The sequence below is a fragment of the Atractosteus spatula genome, chromosome 14 (assembly GCF_055471065.1).
Source record: "Atractosteus spatula isolate fAtrSpa1 chromosome 14, fAtrSpa1.hap1, whole genome shotgun sequence".
Lineage (NCBI taxonomy): Eukaryota > Metazoa > Chordata > Actinopteri > Semionotiformes > Lepisosteidae > Atractosteus > Atractosteus spatula.
The window spans coordinates 33,738,069-33,761,846 of NC_142719.1; the positions used below are offsets into that span (position 1 = coordinate 33,738,069).

The 23,778-nt window shown below is 38.0% G+C and overlaps 2 protein-coding genes across 2 annotated transcripts; one reads left to right on the forward strand and one right to left on the reverse strand.

The window, feature by feature from the left end:
* Window positions 1-701: 701 nt before the first annotated feature.
* On the forward strand, window positions 702-10,604 carry kiaa1191 (KIAA1191 ortholog). The gene is made up of 9 exons (XM_088933310.1): window positions 702-986; window positions 1,960-2,080; window positions 2,695-2,791; window positions 3,424-3,611; window positions 4,006-4,126; window positions 5,736-5,860; window positions 8,562-8,665; window positions 8,839-8,996; window positions 9,510-10,604. The coding sequence occupies exons 3-9, from the start codon at window positions 2,764-2,766 to the stop codon at window positions 9,716-9,718; spliced, it is 933 nt and encodes a 310-aa protein (XP_088789436.1). The 5' UTR covers window positions 702-986; window positions 1,960-2,080; window positions 2,695-2,763; the 3' UTR covers window positions 9,719-10,604.
* A 1,405-nt stretch (window positions 10,605-12,009) lies between these two features.
* On the reverse strand, window positions 12,010-23,182 carry simc1 (SUMO interacting motifs containing 1). Its single transcript, XM_088933308.1, has 10 exons — window positions 22,829-23,182; window positions 18,735-19,931; window positions 17,516-17,778; window positions 16,753-16,822; window positions 15,823-15,971; window positions 15,196-15,312; window positions 14,482-14,613; window positions 13,479-13,635; window positions 13,106-13,193; window positions 12,010-13,015 (listed from the first exon to the last, which is right to left on the reverse strand). The coding sequence occupies exons 1-10, from the start codon at window positions 22,955-22,957 to the stop codon at window positions 12,804-12,806; spliced, it is 2,514 nt and encodes an 837-aa protein (XP_088789434.1). The 5' UTR covers window positions 22,958-23,182; the 3' UTR covers window positions 12,010-12,803.
* Window positions 23,183-23,778: the final 596 nt, after the last annotated feature.

A 23,778-nucleotide genomic window follows, 5' to 3' on the forward strand; every position in this document is an offset into this window, starting at 1 on the left:
GGTCTGTATTTCAGATATGTTTGACTGTTATCTGTTGGTTTAAAGAGGATTAAGGGATTGAATTGGTCCTTCAAATGCATGATTTGCTAATAGTCACTGTACGCCATGCTTCAACGACATTTAACAATCATAATTTCCATGTTTCTAATAGACACATTAGCAAAAGGATATCAAATTATGAGCAGGTAATAGGATGTAGGCCTACTTTTGGCTCAGCACAGACCTTACATTGTATTGTAATACTGATCAATTCACTGTGATACAGAAGGTTGTGGATTATGCTGCTATTCGCAAAGAATGTGCATGTAAAGACATACAAGTAACAATAAACATTTGCTGTTACTCGAAAAGTGTGCACAACAATAGTACAAATACCTTAAAATTAGGTCAAACTGACAATTACTGTATATGAGGTCTAATATCTCAAAATTACAAGACCTCCCAATGAAAACAACATAGATCGTTTTAACAAAGCATATGAAATGGTAAAGCTTTGTATTTTTGAAAGTGAGCTCAGTGCCACGAATGTTATTGGATTATGTTACTGTGGGGAAAAAAAACTGTGTTTTGCTTAGTTACAATCTGCAGCAATTAATTTGCTTTGGAGGCTACGTTGAAGCAGCAGTACACAAACAGGAGCAAGACCCAGATTAATTATTCTTTCATCAATTCAACTGCCTGGGGGAAGGAAAAGCCCGGTCATTTGAGGTTTACTTTGAAGCTGTACCAGCACACCTCAAATCCGAGTTGTTTCTCAGTCTCCACCAATTTTTGCTTCCTCAGCACCTGTGTCAGCTACTTGGAGGAAGTCTCGCGATAAGTGTGGTGAAGCCGAGATTTGCTTTAGTGTCTTTTTAGTGGGAGTCATGGACGATTTGAGAAGCTGTTGTTTAACAAATAGCAGAAATAACGTCTTCATCGCCCGTGTGAGAGAGTCTCCAGCTTTGGCCTGTTAATGTAGGGGGACTACGGATTAGTACCGCCAGGTTAGTAAACGAGATGATCTGTTTTATTTATATGTTTTTGTTCTGATGGCTGTTGATTTGTGTCTATAAGCACAGTCATGATGAAAGTAGAATAGGAAGGTTTCATAGTTTTCGTTTACGAGGTGCTGTTACGTGTCTGTTCTCTATAATTCGAGTTTGAATTTGTAGATCTGGTAGATCGTAACATACATTGTATCCGAGGCCTCTTGATAACAAGTAGTTCAAGCACCGTTATTTATATTATAGGTCAATAAACCGTGATTGGCTAAAATTGGACAAATCAGATGACTAGCCTTATGGATGTGTAAGGTTGCATTCGATCAGCTTTGAATTATAAAGACATTTTTAATTTAGATATTTTGTGTGCTTTATTGTTTCTGTTATGATTAACGCAGTGCTTTCCTACTGACCGCTAACGTAGGTACTGTAGCAGCACCTATTTAGCGTGATGCTTCTTATGAGCTAAACTTGTAGGCCTAAAGTAACCGCTTCTCCTTTAAAAACAGCAAGGGTATGCAGTAGGTGGGGTGGCAGGGATTCCTGTATTTTAGTTCTATTTTCATCTGTCATAAAGTTACCGTCATAACTATTGTCTGTAAACAAGGATCGTGCTCTGCAAACATTAGTCCAAAAAATTCAAAGATCGTAAGTGGCCCCGTTTCTCTTGTAGTATTATAAAAACCGAGCCTGGACACTATGATAATATCTAAGAATATTGCATATAAATCTGCTGAATGCAGTAAGTGGTCATTACTAATTTTATTTCCTGGGGAAAATACTCCTACAAAATGTTCTGGTTACTTTCATCTGAAGGTTGGAAATAAGAAGGGTCCAAGTTGTTTTATCATGGCAATAATAATAAATAATGTATAAGGTTTGTAATACAGTATAACACCTTTGTGGCTGTTCTTTCTAATCCAGATCTCAGTAGTTTATCCGAGATGGTGGTACTGACTACTTTTCTGTTTTGCAGCTCTTCTTTCTGCCTTGTGTGGTCTCCTTACTCCCTCAGGATGCAGGCACTTCCTTATAATTGTAATTTTCTTCATATAGTACACCTACGGGTATAACTTCTGCCTCTGTTTACCAGCTGGGTAAGTTGAGTTTGTTGCTTTTCTAATGTTTCCAGTTTGTTCATGAAATATTCTTTGTGGTCCAAAGACCTGGTCCTATTTATTTTTGAACAAAGAAAACTCCAGTCAGTAATGATAAGTTACACAGAGCCCCGATTTTCTTAACTTCTGTAGTAGTTTGAAGTAAATCTGCCATTTTGGTACTTTTCCACATATAAATGATCTTAATCTTTCTTGTAAGAGAATCTGTTTGGAGGTGTACTTTGCCTTTGTATGCACATAGGTCCTGGTGTAGTTTACAGATGCTGACTTTAATTTTTCATTTTGATGCCTGCCTTTACCACATTTGGAAAATAATGCACATAGAGGGAAAGCATTTGAGGCGACTTTTATGAAAAGAGGTTTTAAGATATTACAGTACCAATTTAGTATGTTACTCGCAAATCACCTGGTAATGTCTCCCTGGTGATTGAATTTCTGTTCTTTAAAGAACCTTAAAGACTTTAATCGGAAAATATAACCTTATTTTCAACCATATAAAAAATCTTCTGGACTTCTCACACTAACATGCAATTCATTTAAAGATTTAGCGGTTGTTTAGATCCCTAAAATTATTTAATTTATGTATTTCCCAGGTGAATTACAAGGGCATTTTTTTTCCATCACCATTACTGTCTTGAGTAGCTGAGTCTCGGCACAGAAGAATGGCAACTAGACCAACTGATTTACCAGGTGAGAGAATAATCTTTTTTCTTGACGGTATAATGGTATGAACATCAATATAGAATTGATTCATGATAGTATAATATTAGATAGTTTTAGTTTTCAAAATCCCAAAATTTGAGTTCTGAAGTCCAGCTTTAAACTATAGATGTCAACAAGCTTCTATCATTTCTTAGGGAAGAGACCTTGATGTTCCTCAAAAGGCCAAACCACATCACTGAACGTGACCTTGACGTGAGAGTCTGTTCTGTGGTCGTTAGCATTAGAGAAAGAAAGCAAAATACTAGTTATGTGTGTAGATCGGTGAGCATGTACATTTTTGTAAATGGCAGTATAATTAAATAGGTTTTGTCTGTGCCAGAGCTTACAAGGTCACGTTCCACCCATTCAGAATGCAAATGGGGTGGGGGGGGGAATCATATTAAGATATTTGGGGATGCTGTCAAGTATGGAACAACATTTAGATTTATTTAATATTCGGCATGTGCATTTGAAATCTTTAATATCATTAACACATGCAGTAGCTTGATCAATTTTGACTGGGCTTGTGATAAAATAAAGTCAAATGCTTTGCTGGTTTGTGATTTTATATGAAGCATGTCCAGTCTCTCTGTACCTCACTTATGATGTTGTGTGAACAGCCCTGGAGTCAGGCACCTCGGAGGGTCTTCTGGGGCAGATGTCCATCCCAATTGGAATGACCCGCCGTGCCTTCAGCTATGATGATGCCCTGGAGGCACCCATGACCCCACCACCTGCTGACATGGGCACCAACATACTGTGGAAGAAACCCGTCATTCCAGAGCGGAAGTTCCAGCATTTGTCTGAGGTACATTGTTCTTGGACCAGGTGTCCCTGCTGCAGCTAGGCTTCTAGGTAACTAATTGTTTTTTTTTAAAGATCAGGAGCAGTTTAGCTTTGGTAATTGCACAGGTTGTTTAATTTTGCATTTCTGTATCTGAGGTTGATTTTTAATCTGGAAAAACCTTTTATACAAGAGCAATTGCTTCTGTTTTTTTTTATTTTCCTTAAACCTGACAACAGTCCTGCAAGCTTTGTAGATCTTCTTAAACCTGGCAGACTTTTGACCTCTGCAGGAGAGCTGAATTTGACCAATTAAGCCTTAATTGCACTAATAAGCTGTGCAATTACTTTTGAAGACCACAAGTCAGCATCCTTTTCTTAAACTTAAAAGGTTGTATGTGTGTTTCACTCTTGTCTAGCAAGGAGAAGAACCTGGAGCAGTCTTGACCCACTCTTCCTCTATGGACACTGCAGTAAAGCCGACAGCGCCGGTAGTGAAGGCTAAAGCTACGTCCATCATCATGAATTCCCTCATCACCAGTAAGTGTGTATGTTGGGGGAAATAAGACGCATTATGTCATGTATGAGAAACTTACTGAATGTGGCTTGATCTGGGAATCCCCAGCTATACAACTGAGTTGGAAATACAAATAGGGCTTATGTCTGTTAATAAGGTGGTCTCTAAAATTTCATTTAACATTACAACACATGTTTGCTCAGCCTTAATAAATGTATACATTTATCAACCCTATAAATGTTCTGTTTTAGTTTAAAAAATGGAAGGCTATGCTTGGTGAAGTGTCAGGCAATATAGATATGCCAGTTCTGACTAAAGATCAACTTTGCCATTCAGCCAATAAGTGGATGGAAAAATTAATGAATAGTTATGTAAAACGTGAAATAAAAATAGAAATGTAGACCTGCCCAACCTGCGAGCATAAAGAGCAGATTTTATTTTCATCTGACTATTTTAGAGTTAGATTCCATTGTCATAATTGATGTATTTGGTATCTTTTGAAACAAGGACATTTTGAACTGAAGTTCTTAACCTTACTTTTTATTTATAATTTACTTTACTTCTATCAGTCATTTTACATAGGGGATAATTCATATATTTATTTGCTTACCTTTTGGTTTCAGTGACTGCTATTAAACATAGTATATAGAATAATAGTAATCTGATTATGTAGTTACATAGATTGTATTTTATAGTGGAGTTTAAAAACTATTTCACATCCATGATTAACATGTGAAAAGATTCTAAACCAAGCATGTAATGGCTTGGTGAATAAGTACCTCCACCAGGTGGCATATCTGTCACTAAAACATCTATGAAAAGGGCCATCCTTAAAGCAAAAACAGAGTAATTAGCACATTTATTGTTATGCAGTTTAACATTTGTCATCAATAGGGATAAACACGATTGGGTCTACTGTGTATACTATTACCTAATATCTTGTTTGAACTTGAACTTTGAAAATAATGCAAGCCGTACTGTACATTTCTTTCATAGTTCTTTGATAAACTTGTGCCTGTTCACTGGTTTCAAAGCACTTGGTACAATGTGTAATCCATACTAATTTCACAAAGTACCTCATCATTTGACCCAAATCAATTCCCTTGCCAATGAGGTAATAAAATGTGCAATAACATATTATGCAGCAGTCAGTCTTTGAAGTGTATCACAGTCAATCAGAACTGATCAATAAATTATGATAACGAAACCATTTTAGCTAAATTAAAAATCCATGTTTTATTTTTATAAAACAAAAAATGCACTCATAATGATTTCTTCTGGAGCTTAGTATATTTCAACTACAACTTAATAAAAGAGATGAAAGCAGCTGCAAACTCTTGTCTAAGTGGAAAATGTAATCACGAAAGGCCCACAGACATCAGGAGTGAAATGTTCCAGGGAAGAGGCTGGGGACTGTTTTCGAATTACCTCTCTGTTGCTGCAAAATTTATTTCCATTTCATTTTGCCGTGAAATGTATTTTCTAAGAAGGGACAAACAATTCATAAGGTAGCTAAAGGGGAGAAACTGAGCGAGACTTTATTACAGTTAATGGTAATGGGTTAGACAGACGATGGTTTGAGAGTGGCAGGTACTTGTGTCCAGTGTGGCTGATGGACTCCTGTTCCTTCAGAGCAGACCCAGGAGAGCATTCAGCGATTTGAGCAGCAGGCAGGCCTGACTGACGCTGGCTACACCCCCCACAAGGGTCTGACTGCAGAGGAGACCCGTTACCACCGCTTGGCCGAGGCACTGGATGTGAGTCGTTGAACAGCGTTCATAAAGCTTTTATTGACTGCCAGACTTTGGCACATCTATATCACTCTGCAACTCACAACTGGCAGCCCACTGAAGCTCAGCAGGTGTGAGCCTATCCAGTACCTGGGTGGGAGAGCACCTGGGAAAAGGTTGCAGCTGGAAGAGGTGTTAGTGGGGCCAGAAGGGGGTGCTCACCTTGCAGTCTGTGTGGGTTCTATTGCCCCAGCAAAGCGATTGGACACTATACTGTAAAAAATGTCATCTTTCAGATGAGACGTAAAGCCGAGGTCCTGACAGCCTGCGGTCATTAAAAATCCCAGGGTGTGTTTCTCTAAAAGAGCAGGTGTCCTGGCCCATTTGTTCCTAATAATCCCCATCTATGAACTGGCTTCGTCACTCTGTTTTCCTCCCCACTGATAGCTCATGTGTGGTGAGCATACTGGCCTCACTTTGGCTTAATAATAATTATAATAATTAATAATATAGCTGGTGTTGTTGATTTCTCTTTCCTGATTTGTGATTGGCCTTATGTATGCATTTATTACAACATATAAACATGCCAGTTCTGCATGGGCAAGTCTGCATCCAGATACAGAGCTGTTACATACATTCAATGCTGATCATTTATGGAGTAGTTATTGTAAATGAGGTAATGATTTATTGGTCACCAACTACACCATAACTTTGTTTTGTAGATGACCTGTATGGGACAAATGGCCTTCTTATATTTGTAATCTAATCTATGATATTCGGATTACATCAAGAGACAGCACCGTCACTTTTTTATTAGTAGCATTTTTTGGTCATAAACTCATAAAAGTCATAAAACATAAAATTGCTCTTTCTCTTGGTGGCGCTACATTCAAGTAACAATTATGCTCTGCAAAACAAAACATAATTCTCTGTACTTGTTGTGACATAAGAATATTGAAATGCTTTAACATAAGTAATTGTGTAACTGCTGTAGCCCATCTTAAGATACATTTAGGGGATTTAGCAGTTATTTCTCTGGGGTGTCAAGGTAAATACTGCATCTTCAGATGTAGGCATGTTTAGGTTTTACAAATATTTACTTAGCAGAAACACTAATTTATCAAATATATATAATTCTTTTTTCTTTTAATAGGTGAATCAGTTAAGAAACCTAGTAAAGGAAATCTATAGACACGGATATCATTTAATATTGTTGCTGTGGTCAGAAGTGCGAGTTATACATTTTAAGTTTTAAATTAATTGCAAAAGTTATTGAAAGTTTTTTTTTACAACCACTGAGTACATTTCTATATATGTCATCAATAAATATAAAATCGTCTTCCTCTCTAAATTAATGTATTAATATTACATTCTCCCGTTTTTTTCATCGATGCTCATTTCTGCATTTTTATTAATGATCATTTTAACTTATAAAGGTATATCCCTACGTGAGTGTACAAAATATAAGAAAATGTCCAGGCTACGTATGTACAATATTTCTAGTAATCAGAGCCGCTCTGTGAATTGGGAAGTAGGTTACTAGGCAACTCCAACGACAGGGCAGAATGGACCAGTCTTGTTTTCTAAAGAACCAGCCAATCCCGGCTGCACTTCAGGTCATGTGATCATTAGGACTCTTCAATGGCCGAGTTGAAAACGACAAAAAATAAAAGGGCTCAAACATGGATAATCTGGAGATTGCAATCTGGAATCTAATGAAGAAAACTATTAAAAATAAAAGGTTTGTTATAGATTTTGATACTTTGTTTTGTGTTGTATTTTTCGAGAGGGTAAATAGCTTATGTTTATGGCAATATAATACGAGGGCTTTATCAACTGGTTTGGGGCCTAGTGTTTTGAAGAGCCTGGGTCTTCAGTAGCCTGTTTATCGAGGCACAGAATAAAAACTTTGGCATCTTTTATTTAACAGAGAGCATTTATGTAACGGGCATCGGATGTGGGACTGTATAAAGAATTTGCTTTTGTTTTTTCAAAGCAAGTAATTATAACTTTCAACATGTATATATGTATAACAATTTAGAACTTTATCTGAACGCAATACCGTTATCAAAACATTTGTAACCAAGAATTCAATGTGTTTTTGTGATTAAAATTTTAAACATTTTATAAATTGCTGCGGATCAAGATAACGTTTAGTGCTTTAAGGTTTTGAGCACATGGTTGCAAAACACTAGTTTAACAGTGACTGATTGATGCATACTGTTTTTTAACAGTATTAAAACAGTATTACAAACTAACTAGTTGCTTGCAAGTTAATTTCGGAATAATTTATTTTGTTTTTATAGAAAGTTAAGTCCACAGACACTTTGTCTTAAGTATTGTTTTCTAAAATTCTGTGCAGTACAGGCAAAATTGGGGGCTAGTTAGCCTTAGACATGGCTGAAGCATATATTACGCATTATGTGTACGATGACTAAGGTCAGCCTATTGCAGAGTTTTGAGGACCAATTTATGTTTGTTGTACACTTGCCTAATTTCTCAATTACTCGGAATGCATCAAGTGCCAAAGGAAGTGGCCTTTTTGATCTGGTTGTTTCAGAAATTCTTTTCTATGATATTATTTTAGCATAACATTAGAAAATAAAGTAATAAAGCCTTCTGCTTCTTTTTATGCAACAACAGAAAATGTATAATACTTAAAGGTATTAATAGCATATAACCTATAAATAGGTTGGTATTAATATCATTGTATTTTGTCTGAGAACAGAAGATGAAGATGCAGAGTGGGGTTTCCAAAGAGGAAAAGCAGGCATCATCAGCACAGTCTACCCCCACTGGAACTCCTCAGGCTTCTCCAAAACAGAAACGCAGGTATGGGACTCTTTAGTGTTCCATTTCTACAGAAAAATCTATGCATTTGTAGATACAACTCAAATTACTCTTGAGTCCAGATGCACAAAATGTTGGCTCCATTGAAAACCTCTAGTATTTTTTGTGCATTCTAAATAGTGTTACAACTTGAACATATTTGGTCTGTTTTCTAGGGGCTGGTTTAGCCAGGGCTCAACTGCTCCCATCACCAGCTCTGAATTTGGTAGTGCCAGTTCCAACGTAGATATGGGAGGTGGAGAAGGAGGAGGAGTAGAGAGGTGGAGTATCTTTGGGCCTCGACCAGTTGTGCAGAAATCTACTACTGACCCAGGTGTGTTTTTACTAAATGTCTTTGTAATACATTTGTGTATGTGGATGTATATGTACTGCACCGTTTAAGTTATTTGAACTTTAAATCTTTAAAGTCACTTTGGATGAAGGCATCAGCTAAATATAAAATTACCATTACTGTATTTATATATCCATGAAACATTTCCTTTGTTTATAAAAGTTCAGTTAATATATTTCAGTACTATATGATGAATGAGTATAAATAATTTAATCTGCGATTAATGTCTTATTTTCCTATTGCTGTCTTCCAAATTGCTATATACCAGAGAATTTCTTCCTGAGAAAACAGTTTTAAAAGATCTATGTTGCACTGCTGAAAGCTTTGTCATTTTAGTTCACGGTATAGGAAACCAGTTTAAATATAGCTTGTTCCTTGGTTAAATATCAAAAAGCATCTATCACAGTAGCCTCTTGTCTTCATTATACCCAGAATTTCACCTGCTTTCATCTCTGTCTTTACTGCATGATAGTGATGCTGTCTGTGTTCTTGTAGGAGGCTTTGCTCTGCAGTCATACCGTGGCGCTCAGAAGCCCACCCCCATGGAGCTGATGAAGGCACAAGCTACCCGCATGGCTGAGGACCCTGCCAACCTCAAACCACCCAAGATGGAAATCCCCGCCATGGAAGGCAGGCAACAAGCATCCCGCCCCCACAAACTCAAGCCTCGGGACATGAATGTGCTCACCCCTTCTGGCTTCTAGTAGCTTTCAATTTCACCATAGCCAAATCTGCCCCCTCCATTCCCCAGGCACTCTGTAATAACTTTGCCTTTTGGATATTTTTGGGCTTGTTGTGTACCCCATTCCAGGCTCACTGTCAGTAGTCCTCTTCAGCTTTGTCCATCTTGAACAGGATTCACGATTTTAGAAATCATCTAGATGGTGGGACCAGTTCCCAAAGTGAAAATGTGAAACGAGTAGATCGCTACATGTTTGTTTTCACTAAAGCCTTTGAATAACTGAATTAGTTTATCTGTGGAATTTTGGGGGATTTGTGATAAAAGGCTTTATCGTGGAATAACATCACTATAAGTGTGAGAAAGGGCTGCAGCCCTAAGATTGGTTCAACAAGCATTTTGTAAGTTACATTGGTGGTATTCAGTGCACGTTATCTCCTGCGTACAGATTGGGTCACCAATTTTGCTTACAGTGCTTACTATTGGTAACAATAACTGCTGGTCTACTACATTAACATTTCTAATATGTAATATATAATACCAATAGTTAGCTGTAATTTATTTTTTGTTTGGGTCAGATAGGACTGATCTAAACTATGTGATTTCAGTGTTTTGTTATTCCTCAGCAATATCCAAATGGCACCTGGATTTGTTTACTATTTTATGTGGTGGGAAACATTCTAAAACTGCAATACAGTATAGTAATCTGAAAGATAAACTTAAGACATTATGGCATTAAACATTGTTTAAATTGTATTTTTCACTTTAATTTGATTGCAGTTGTCTTAATTTCTGTCAGCGATTCTTTTAAGAATTTTAAGTTTTCGGAATTTTACGTGCGTGGAGAGAATTATATTTGTTCCTGATGCTTTCAGTGGTAAATAAATTCAGAACTAATGTGACTTTGTAAATTGACTACATTTATAATTTGACCTTTTTCTGTTTTTATTATAAAATGTCGGAGAAAATGTTGAAGTGAAAGCAGACTTTCAGCCATTCTGTTGTAGATATGTGTCCGTCTGCAGTTCAGCTTCAGCTCACAGACAGATGGCCTTTATTCTCCTGTAAAAACTCTTTGATACAAAGAAGAATTCATGGTTCCTTCAATGGTGGCAAGGTTTCCAGGTCCCGATGCAGAAAAGTAACCCAAAACATGGTACTACCCCCACCCTGCTTGGCCATTGGTATGAGGTTCTTGCCAGGCCTAACAGGGCCCATGTTGGTAAAAAAAGTTCATTTTGATCTGTCCATGGAACATTATTCAAGTTGAGGATCATCCACTTTTATTTTGCAAAACTTGAGGTGAGCGCTCATGTTCTTTGTGAATAGTGATTTTTGCCTTGCTACTGTGCCACAGATCCCATTTTTGGATTGCCAATGTCTTTTTGATGGTGGAGTTATGATGTTCTAGGGTTCTTTGTGGCTTCCTGGATAAATTGATGACTCCTGGAGAGATTTTGACAGGAAAGCCACTCCTGTGAAGATTCGCTACTGTCCCGAACTTTCTCCATTTGGCCAACAGGGCTCTGACTGTGGTTCAATGGAGCCCCAGGGCCTTAGAAAAGGCTTTGTAACCTTTTCTAGTCTGAAAGACATCAACAACTTTTTTTTCCTCCGTGTCTCTGGAACCTGTGCTGACAACTTCACTCAGATAAATAGTGGGCAGGACTGTCTGAAATCAGGCCTGATTGTTAACCAAAGTATTCAAAGAGCTGACCCTAATTATCCCTTTAATTGGGTTGTGTTCACTGGGGTGGGCAATTAAATTTCACTTCTGAATATTGCATGTTTACCTTGCACCCCGAACTTTTCTCTCATTATTTTCTAGCACTCTACACTACAAATCACAAAAAGATCTAACCAAATGCACTGACAAATTCTGCAAATTTGCTGAAAATCAGAGGGGAAAAATACTTTTTCATGGTACTCTGTTAAACACATTTGTTACTCAGCAAAATAGACCATCTCAGAACTGTTGTTGGAGTGCCAGCAAATTAAAATCTTCAAAGACAGAAGTGTATTACTGGAGAAAATTGCAACCAAGAGAAAAACAAATGCACAAAAGCAAAAGGCTGTGCTGAGATGAGATAAAGGAGAGACACATCTTAGATGGCTGTGAAATGAAGCAAAAGGTTATTGTCAAAGAGCTGGTTAATTAATGGAGTTGAAAAAATAAAAATGAAATGTAGGGTGATTCTGTAGAATCTGTAGATCTAAATACTTTAAATTGGCAAATATTTCAGCCTTTTTTGCTCTCCTTGCGTTATGAGTTAAGCACTCTTGCCTATATGACACGTGCTCTCCAGTACACACCAATCGGGTACTTCTTAAAAGCAATTTAATTTATTTTAGCAATTACATAAACTTTGTTTTTTTAAAGCTGGACCTATACAGTCATAAATTACAATCTTAAAAAAAAATCTCACTATAACTTGTTTTCCCTACCTAATTTTTCTTTCTTTCACAGTACAACTCTACTATGTATAAAAAAAAATCAATCCCTCTGCATTTTTTTGGAAGATAAAGGATATGGATTTTTTTATGTTGATTAAAGGTTTTTGGTGTTATTTTGATTATTTTGACCATGCTTTGACTGTTGCATAACATGCTATTTGGCATAATGAATTTACCTGTTTGTGGCAGTTAAAAAGTGTTGAGTTTCTTTAGAAGCTCAGTACATTTAGAAAACAAGGGCAAATTCATTCTTAAAAATTCTCAACTATACATATTTTTGATGCTTAGGATGATAAGCTATCAAAAAAGTCTACAAAAATATATAAAAAGTATGGACATCTGGTGGATATGTTGCTCTCAATATTAACAGCAGAAGGCACTCTTAAATTGCCCCCAAAGCTTTTATAAAATAAGTTATATACTAATTGTTTATGCAAAATTATAAAAGGATACTGTACACGCACAGCATTTTGTTTTCTTTAGTAATAGGATCCAGCCGTGACTACAAGCCAGTTTCACCTTTGTGTTTAGAAGCAGGTGACTTAGAAAACCACTGGACTGTAGTTGGCTTTCTTTGATGGTGAACTGTGTGACAAATTAAAAAAAAGGCAATAATTTATATAACAGATTAAAAATATTTATAAAATGTAAAAAAACTAATCTTCCTTTGTAACTGCTCCCTGGAGAAGAGACTGAAGTAGATGGATTCGCTGTTCCAGTTGAGAATTCAGAGGCTCACCCAGATCTCTGGCTACTCTATTACAAAAAGCTTCAGCTGCCTCCTGAACCGCTGCCTGGGTGATCCTGTCATTCTTGACGGGCGCTGTGCCAGAGCGGGCACGTTCTGTGATGGAGTACCTCAAATGACCTGCAGAAGGAAGAAGACGATTTACCTGCAAACATCTGGTAAGATGCACGACCACCTGAACACAGGTATCAGATGCAGGAAATCTCTCACCTGCTAGAACTTCCCCATAACTGACAAAGAGCATAAACAACATCTCAAGCAGCTCATTCCATCGTAGCCAGCGGTCTCCATTGCCATCCTTAAAAAAATTGAAATGCATTTAAGGATGGTAGTGTTCTATCTTCAACCAACTGCAATATTTAAAACATCCATAAGCTATAATTTAAACAAGATAATGCCTATAATGTAATACTACCAAGCTGGGTTCTTGATCCAATGTTACAGCAATCTTAACCCTTTCTGAATTAAAATTATGAAAAGGAGACTTCATTCAAATATTTCATTGGAGGATGTGTAGCGTTGGTCTAAAAAAATGCATCCTTCATAACACGCATTCAATGTGAACACAGTTTTCAGCACCTACTGTAGGGTCTAAAGGGAGCTCAGTGTTTTGCAGGAAGTGCAGCAGGAGACTCAGTGACATGGGCATTGTCGTCTTCTGGGGGCAGGCGTGATCCAATAGTAGCTCGAGCAGCTTGCACTGCAGGAGCTTGCTCTCCATGGTCTTCAGCAGCTGTAACCTGAGAAACACGAAAGAAAACAATAACAATCTTAAACTATTTCTCAGTGAAAGCAGACAACCATCCTGTTGTACATTTGTGTTTCGGATCATTGTCTTTATAAAAATACTACTACTAATAATAATAATTACTAGTATTCCTTACACGCATTTTTCTGGATGTTCCCCTCAAGGAGCTTTTAATAGGGTACTAGGGATTCACCTCCACAACCACTAATGAGTAGTCCCTCTTGGATGTCCAGGACACCAAGGTAACATTTATTTTTAATAACCATGGCGAATCAGGACCTCGGTTTTATGTCTTATCCAAAGGACAGTGCCTCTGTTTCATTATAGTGTTCCTCTCAGGACAACAGGATCACCTACACTTTTTTAGAATTGTTCTAAAATTTTTAATAACCATGGACAGTCAGGACTTTGGTTTAGCGAACGACAGTGCCTTTTTACAGTATAGTATCCCTATACTGGGGTAATAGGATCCACACAGACTGCGGGGTGAGCGCCCCCTACTGGCCCCATTAACACCTCTTCCAGCAGCAACCTTAGCTTTCCCAAGACATCTCCCATCCAGGTACTGACCTGGCCCACACCTACTGAGCTTCAGTAGATTGCCAGTTGTGAGTTGCAGTGTGATATAGCTTCTTTCACAGGAAATCAGATAGCTGCAGTTCTGAGATCTGATCAATGCGGAATTTGAGCAGTACCTAACGAAGTGTTTAAAAAGCAGCAATGGCAGATCTGGAGTTTTTTTTTTACATTAAACCAACAATACAACAATGGTAACTTCCTGTAATCTGTATGTATCTCTTTTGCTGGTCTGCTGCGAGTTCAGAACTCCTCCTCTAACCTGTGTTGCCGGTGAGGAACAGTGTTGACGAGAGTGTGGAACATCTCCCTGGAGAGTTTACTGGAGCTGCAGGTAGGGGAGCGGTCAACCTCTATAGCAAGGGCTAACATTTTTTGGAGAAGGAACACTATTCTGCACGAGAAGACATGAGACAAGATGAAAAAGGAACGTATTATTGATCAACATAAAAAACTTTCACACTTTCACACAATAATTTTCCCCCCAAAGCCTTGTATAATTCTGGGTATTCTGGGTACTTGTATAATTCTGGGTATTTAGAAAGTAAGGTCACAAACAAGTAGTGACCCTCTGGCTTTCACTGTTTTTTTAAATGGAATTTTGAGTTCAAGAATCAGTTGCCTATTGCCTGGCAAGACATGCCATTTGAAAAAAAGAAAACTTAAAACTGTAATAAAATAAGAAACTTGATGACGCTATTCATCCACACAAAATGTTGCCTGTAATTTCATGAACATTTCTTCCTTTCAGATTACATATACATTTTGCAATGTTGGCCACACATGAAATTGAGTTCTACCAAGCTTCTGTTTGCTCTTTTCCAGGCGGAACAGAAGTATTGTGATTTTCAGTTTACATGCATATTCAATCCACAATTTAAACATCTTCAGCACATGATTAAAATCAAATGGAACTCAGATAAATACAACTGTGCATCTCTAAATGTGTTCTTTCATAAACTGGAAGTAAACTCACTTTAAATAGTTGTCTCTGTCCTGTTTTCTCTCTGTATCCTCTTCATTTAATCTTTTGTTCACTTCAGGTTCAATGGTGGAGTTCATGACAGCAGTCGTAAGCCAGTTAACCACATCCCTGTAAAGAAGATTGTTTTATTAACTTGCATCTATTTGGCTAATTAATATAAAATGAAGAAACTAACTTTCATTTTAAAACCGTAGTACTACTTTTCTGTTCCCCATTTTAAGTGCACTAAGAAAATCCGATTAGAAAGATACAGTTTTAAATTTTAACTACCTTTGGCACAGTACTTAGAAACAGTAATCTAGAAATTGAAAATGTACATTTTGATCTTTGATTTTACAAGCTCTTTTAAACAACTTCAAAACATTGAAAATAAAGACATTATGGTATGTGCAGTGGGTTGCATTTGTGCACATTTTGGAAGCATTTAGTGTTTAAACATTTTGAATGAGGCTTTATTTGAAACCAAGACTGAATTGTGTTAACGTGTTATGAGTAAAAATATTCTTTTTTAGTTTCACATTTCTTCGTACAAATCGTACAAACAAGATGCAAGCCTTGCACTACTAGTGGGACTGGTAATTCCAGCGATAACACTGACTACCCTGGGAAATTTCTGACCTGACATTTGCAAACTTCCTGTCACAAGAGAGTGTTGCCTTCGCGATGGAGCGATGTAGTTCCTGCAGTGTCACCCTGCGATGAAAGTCATCCTCTAGGGTTTGTAGTACGTAGTGTAGTAGCATGCTCAGGACAGCTGGGGGGTGTTTCTTCACACATTTTCAAGAGAAAGACAGTAAGATACAACTTTAGAAGGATGTGCAGTACAAGCTATCGCATTCAGCAGCCCCTACGTTGGATGGAAAAGTGGAAACAAGCTTCAGGTTGAAGCAGCTAAGCTATAAATTACTACTTGACCACAGGGAATATTCCCAGATAGGGTCTGTTTGAGGAAGTATCTTAAATCCATGTTTTTCTTTACAAAAACAGATACACTCTACAAGTAAGGCATTCAATTAAAAATATATTTTTTCAAATGACTAAAACCATACTAAAAAAATATCAGGGACTCAAGGAATTAATTTTCAGTTTAAATGTTTTGGGAAATGTTGAACATAGAAGATGTGAGGAAGAGGTCTTTTTTTCCAATTGAGCTTACACTTATTTAATTGAACAAGATTTAATGGATCTTTGTTTGGTACTTGTGGAGTTGCAGATTTAAATGTAGCTGCAAAATTATATAATTAACTTGAAATTTGCAATTAGGTCATATTAAGATATAGGTGAGTCATAAGTTCAATTTAAATAAAGCAGTCTATTAGGCAAAAAATAAAAAAATATATCTTCCCGTTCCACAATAAGCTTAGCATGCACTGTCAAAACTTTTAAAGGAGACTCAGAAATAAGGCAACCTTACTAATGGCTCTGATTTCACGGCTATACCACAGTCGTATTTTATAATTCCACCCAACAGTTATACACTCACAAAAGCCTGAGATATTGTTGCATGTTACCCGTGTATTAAAAAGAAACTAGGGGCTTTCCTCCTACCTTTTCATCCATTGCAGATGAAAGAAGCTCCCAGTCCCACTGCACTGTAGACTGTTTAGCTGGATGAAGCCTGCAAAACAGGTCACATTATTAATTAGTTGAGCATGAATTAATGACTGATCTTCTGAATTCTCTTCCATGAAAAAAAAAGTTTTTAAATGAGTCAGATTTAGTAAGAGAAATGCAGCCTCAACCTCATAATTGTACAGCTTGTTCTTTTACATAAGAGACCCCATGAGAAAGCATTTTTCAGGTGGGCATTCCTTCTAGATTTCCTCATTGCAACTACAAATTTCTAAGCTACCCACAAATAATCAGAAACAGCAAAAAAGCACCCTTTCTCAAAATCCAAGCAGGAATATTTTCTCAAGTAATCGGTAACTACATTTGTCAGAAATTCCCAAAACAAAGTAAAACACCACTAATAGTATAGCCCTGTATGTTTTACAAACCTGGGTCATTTAAACACAACAGCAATACATCACCTATTCAGTGTATATACAGCAGTAACTTACACACTTAAAAACAGCCAAATCTTTGATGTAGATGTTTCAGTACAAAAGCATGGTTCTCATTTTTTTTTTCCTTTTGGCTTCATAGCCTTCCTCTTATAAATATATATTTTTTCTAAGCAATATTATTTACATGTAAACTTTTCCTTGTTTTTTTTTGTAGAATACATTAAAGTGGTGTTTTTTTACCTAGATGGAAAGCAACCATCCCCATCCCCATCCACACCATAAAAAGGGACACATTCACTTACTGTTGGATCTTCATGAGTAGGTTGTAGGCCTCAGTCACCCGGATAGAGCTCTGCGATTCCAAGAGGAGTTTGCGGAGAACATGGGAGACAATATCACCAGTTGGGTAAAAGCAAGGGTGGAGGAAGTCCAATACAAACTGCAGAGTGCCCTCAGGGTAATTCTCTTCCATAGTGGTATGAACGAGTCTCAAACTCCGGTGACAAATGGGCTGTGCCGTCCCATCGTCCTCGTCGTCATCAGACTGGCTCAGATCAGGGTCATACTGGAATACCAGAAAATAAATAGTTTTTGTACAAAGTTTTCTTATCAGAAAACCTAATATTTATTTACTTTGGCATTTCTTTACTTTAGCTGGTACAAGAAAGCTGATAGGGTGGCACAGTGGTTAGCACGCTTTCTGCTACCTCACAGAGCCAGGGCACTGGGTTCAATTCCTGGGGTGCTATCTGCATGAGGCTTGTATGTTCTCCCCATGTTCAGGTATGTTCAGGTTTCGTCCCACACTCATAAATCACACTGGGAGGTTATTTGGTAATTTGGTAAACTGGCCCTGGTTTGAGTATGTTTGTGTCTATCTGCCCTGTGATGGGCTGGTATCACATCCAGGGTGTACACTGCCTTGCACCCATTGCTTGCTGGGATAGGCCCTGGCTCCCCCATGATCCTGAATGAGCTGAAGTGGTTTGAAAACGGGTGGATGGAAGACAGTAGATAATGGCACACGTATCCAACTAAAATTAAATGAGAACACTTTTTTACCTGTCACACTTGTCTTTCATGTCCCTAACAAAAAAAATGTTATTCTTTACAGACTTTTGCTTTACTTTGGGGATCTTCAAAAGCAAAATGCAACACTGGAAATGCTATTTCTACAGTACAATTTGTCTCTTGAAAGTTTGCACTTATTTAACTTACACTTCCTAGCTTATGTCTCATTACTGAAACATCCATTAATTCTACTCAAGCTAGCCACTACAATCACGTTTAAAGCTTAGTAATACATTTCTAAATGATATAATAAAACTGCAGTATATGCTGAAAAATAATATGGTAAAATGACAGTAATTTGTTCAGTACTCCAGGTTACCAGATTAGTCGTATTCTACATGTTTTCTTTCTCTGTTTAAAGTTAGAGATGGAAGCCTACAGGTCTATAAGAGCAGCTCTTGATCACAAAACAAGTTTAAAGAACAAATAAACAATTCTATTCTTTCCTACCTCCCTCTCCTCTTCCTGAACTTTCCCAATCCCTTTCCCAGGAAGGAGATCCTGGAGAGGCATTCCTGTGAGAAGCTTCAATCTCTTCAGCTCAGTTCGGTGCACGTAGTGCCTCTCCTGTCGAGTGGTGTCCCGTGTACCCTGTTCCGAGTCACTGCCAGACGAGTCCTCGCTCCCACTTTCCTCCAGTTCTGGACTCAGTTGAGGACTCCTGCTTGAGAGATTATCACTAGAGCTCAAACTTTTCTCCATTTCATCAACGGCACATTCGCTGGTGGGGCTGTTGGAGGGAAGGTCTGCATCTTCCTGCAGCCAGTCAGGAGAATCTCCAGCCAGAATCTCTGTGGAAGTTGGGCTCCTTGGTTCTCCATCTTTCATCTCATTTGAAAGAGGACTGACGGCACAAGGTAATTCAGCATCATCTTGTTTTGCAGTAAAGTGCTGGTTATCCTGATTTGGAGAAGCTGTGTGGTTTCCGGGAGACCCAACAGAGTTGTTGTCACAACAGGATCTCTCAGATGACTGTTCACCACTCTGTAGAGTCCCTTGAGTGGTGGCAGAAGTTGGGTTTTGTGGGGACTGCTGTAGTTTTTGGGACATCTGGCCATGAAGTGACTTTTCCACAGGGAAATAATCTATATGTGGTGTGTTAAAACCACCAGAATATGTAACCTTCCCATCTGGCTCTTCCATGTTAGAGGCATCTGAGAACACAGCCAGGTCTCCATCACTGGAGTAGCAGTGGGTGCCAGCACCAAAAGACTCAGAGGCATTGGAGATGTCTGGGGTGTGGTCACTCAAACATGCCAGGCTTTCTTTGTTCTCCTTCTCTGATTCTTTGCTATCCTGTGAGAGGGGCAGCTCGCCATTTGGCAGTTTGAATTGCGAGTACTTTGAGAACCTGCACGGTGACAGAGTTGGGGAACATGGGTCAGAGCAGGCCAGTTTAATGGGTGAGCATGTGGGGGACGTTTCCAATTCATCCCACTTTAAGGAGCTGGGAGTGGAGGGTGTATTGTCACTTATCATTTCCTCTGAGATTGTGACCCTCTCCTTGTCATTGAGAATCTCCCCACTGAATTCCATGGGACTGCTTTCTCTCAAGTCAACCAGTTCTACTGTGGGCCCCGGCGTCTTTCCTTCATGTATTGTAAAAGCCCAGGTACTACAGGCATTTTCTGTGAGGTCAATACATATCTGAAAGAAATCACAAGAGAAAAAAATAATTCCCTTTTAATTCAGAAGCTACTCAGGTACAGTAAAAACCGTTGCCTGAGAAATCGGGGAAAGGGCCCAGCTTACAAAACTGGAAAACAAGCTGCAGAACTTAAATGGATTGGAGTCCACAAAAGAGTCCTGATGACAGACGTCCTCTAAAAATGTTCACTTCCCTACCCCAGGAACTTATGCTTCAGAGAAGCAAGCAAGAACATGTGCTAAGTTAGTGTGGAGGTAACGCAGTCCAGGTTCTACAATAATACTAATACTTATTATTACACTACTACTATTATTATTACTATTATATAGTGCCTTGCCAAACCCAATGATGCTGTACATAGTGATATAGAAAAAGACACAAAACGTACAACACTAAACAAAGAAGTGAGACCAGAACTAATCATAGTAAAATGCTGGGGGTGTCACTGAGAGAAATATGTCCATTACAAAAAGAGGAATGGGGAACAGTAGGAATGCCCCCATCCACATCGACATGGAGTGGGGAGTCAGAAACATTCTTCTGGCCTGACAGGAAGGATAATGAAAGAAATCTGAAAGTGGGACTACACCTCAGCAAAAAAAAAGGTGACTGTGGGAATTGTACAAATGCTAAAAAAAATAGCACAGAACCCGAAACAGTCTGAACAAAATGGTGCCTGTGAATGACCAACAATTCATAGCTTGAGAGTCAAATCAATACCAACAACACATCACCAGGAGGGATACAGGAGCTCCAAAACAATGAACTGTGAAAATACTAATCTGCAAGCAAATGGCCGTGTCAAAAGGTTTAACTCTCACAAACATATAACAATGCAGAAACCTGCTGGACAAACTCCGATTTCATGTAAACCAAACTGTAATTTGTAATAATTCCTTACGCTTATATAGCGTGAAAGGATTTAATGGGTAATGGGAACTCCCCTCCACTACCAATGTGCATCATCCACCTGTGCCAGTGCACTCACCACACACCACTTATCAGTGGGGAGGAGTGTCAAAGCCAATTCAAAGATGGGGGATTATTAGGAGGCCATTACTGGTGAAGGCCAACGGGGAATTTGACCAGGGGGACATATGGCCAGGACATCAGGGTCACCTACACTGCTCTGAGATTTTTAATAACCAGGGAAAGTCAGGACTTTGGTAAAACAAACGACAGTACCTTTTTCGTAGTGCAGTATCCCCATCACTATAACGAGTCATTACAACCCACACAGACCGCAGGGTGAGCGATCCCTACTGTTCCACTAACACCTTTTCCAGCACCAACCTTAACTTTCCCAGGAGGCCTCCCTTCCAGGTACTGAGTAGGCTCACACCTGTTTAACTTCAGTAGGTTGCCAGTTGTGAGTTTCAGAGCAGTATATTTTAGAGTTTAATACAATACTTAATATAAGATGTTCATGTAATTCGAACCCTTTTTTAGACTTTCACTTAATGTAGTCACAATACGGCTAATGAAATATGCAAATTATCTGGTATAATTTAAAATTGTTATATGTCTATGGAAAATTGACATTTAGAATACTGTTCATAAGTCTACATCTACAAAATTAGTGTTTTTATACATTAGAAAAAAGAATGGGTTTGTGACTAGACTCTATATATAAAAATTAAGGAAACACTATAATAGACCTGTGTGGCAGACCTCTCACTCTATTTAATGCACCGACAATACTGATATGATCCTAAAATACCAATGTGCGACATATGTTTAACAAACCAGAATCGGGAACATGACTGTCCGTGTCGAAGAAAGGTTGCTTAAAAAAACGGCATAACTTCCTTTATAATGCAGTGAAATCTAATTTCCTGATTGACATTTTAACAATGCACTTTAAAATGGCTAACAATAACAACAATTTAGCTTACCTCTCAGTGTGTAACATTTATATTAAGACATCCGCGATGACCAGAGAATGGTAGAATATTTTAAAAACCGCAAAGCCGTTAGTCGTTACTTTTGTGTTTGTTCTGTTCTTTGTATCGCACTGATCAGACTTGTCAGGTTCAAATAAGATTTTATTTGTTTACCTTAAGTGAATTTTAAGGTTTCATTTTTTGTTTCCTATCCAGCCTGAAATGTTGCACAGGAAATGTGCTTAAAATGTTTTAAGTTTTTAGTTGTATACAGAGCTGAAAAATATGCACTAACCTTTTGTGAGACAGCTTGCGCGTCATGTTACAAAGTCGATTAAAACTGGAAGCCAAATTCTTGCATTTCTCATACTGTAAAAGTCAATCTGTCACACCACTTCATCGTAATTGTAGTATTTTTGATCAGTTACAGAAGTAAGTTTTCGCTGAGCTGCCCCCAAAAAACTATCGTGGTGTCATATGACGACTGGTATAAATTTTAAATTGATTAACATGACCAAATATCACATAACTTCTCAAAATAATGGATACAGTTTTACTTCGTTCGCTTCTAAAATTGTATATGTCCCCACCCTCTGCGCTGTCTAGCTTATTTTCCTATGACATCAAGCAGGTGAGTCAGAGTTGACGTAAGTCTCTGTAATAAATACAATTATGTATCCATACCGGTATACCTTACTTACAGTATATACAACTTTAATTTTTTTAACAAGAATCATTGGTATTTGTGTATTAGCGGGACCTTTCACGGTAACTGAAGAATGGGTCGAAGTAAAAATGGGAATAAGGAACAGTTGTACATTTTCAATACTAAAACAGCATGACAGCTGTTGTCACTCGTATCTGGAGAAACAGGTATAACAAGTCTTTGTCCTCCTCCCACAAAACCAGTCGCGCTGTTTGATGACATAATGTTACTTTCGGTGCCCCAAACAAATATGGTGGAATCGTCAATGTATTCTCGTATGGAGTAAAACAACCAGAAAATAACTTACCGGATATGTACTACTTTCCTCACAGACAAGACGTGGTTCTGTGTCATTCTTGCCGTCGTTGAAAATGTCCAAAATCTCTACATCAGAATCCTCGTCGCTTCCAGAGCTTATATCTATAATCTCTGCCATTGTATTATATACGGAAGTAACATGATAGAACTGCGCAGTTAAAATTTAAAATAAAAACAAAAAAGTGGACGCAGTCTGACAGAATTCGTGATTCATGAGCAAGTTACGCTGATGGATCTTGAAAATTAATCCAACATCCATGATGCAAGCTTTGAGCGGATTCTTCATCATAACATCACCCCACTGTTCTCATGCTTTTCACTTTGCCTTCATGTTTTGCTTCTCGTCGTGACCCTTCTTTCTATGCTACAACAGCGCCCCCACGAAATGGAGGACGAAATGGGAATCAGTCTGGATTACTGACGCCATCTACCATTCGTTTAGAAACTGCAGTCTCAAAGACCCTTCTCTCGTGGAAATTATAGCTGGTTTAACAAAAATGGCAACTGGTTTAAATTGGTCATTACTTTGCTACCGTTCTATGCGTCCTTAAATCGTTAGCAGCGTATCTGCTTTGAATAACGGACAAACTGTTCCAGTTTAACCTTAATTGTATCAAGTTGACACTTTAGAGTGAATTATAATTTAAGGAATCATAAATATAGGTTCTGAACTAGTCCTAAACTCCTACAACGTGTGTTCAGTAACACAGCCTATAGTTGCACAAGACATCCTGAAGATGTACTGTGTTGTGGTTATTGTTCCAATCCAGCTGCCAAATACAGCTATAGTTGGTTTTTTTTTAAGTACTATAACTATGCACAGAAATTGCTATACCTACAATGAAGTACTGGTACTTGTATGTTTAATTAAGTGATTTTTGAAGTAATGAACTATAAAAGACCTCAAGAAATACTCTGTATATGCCTTTCTAAATATAA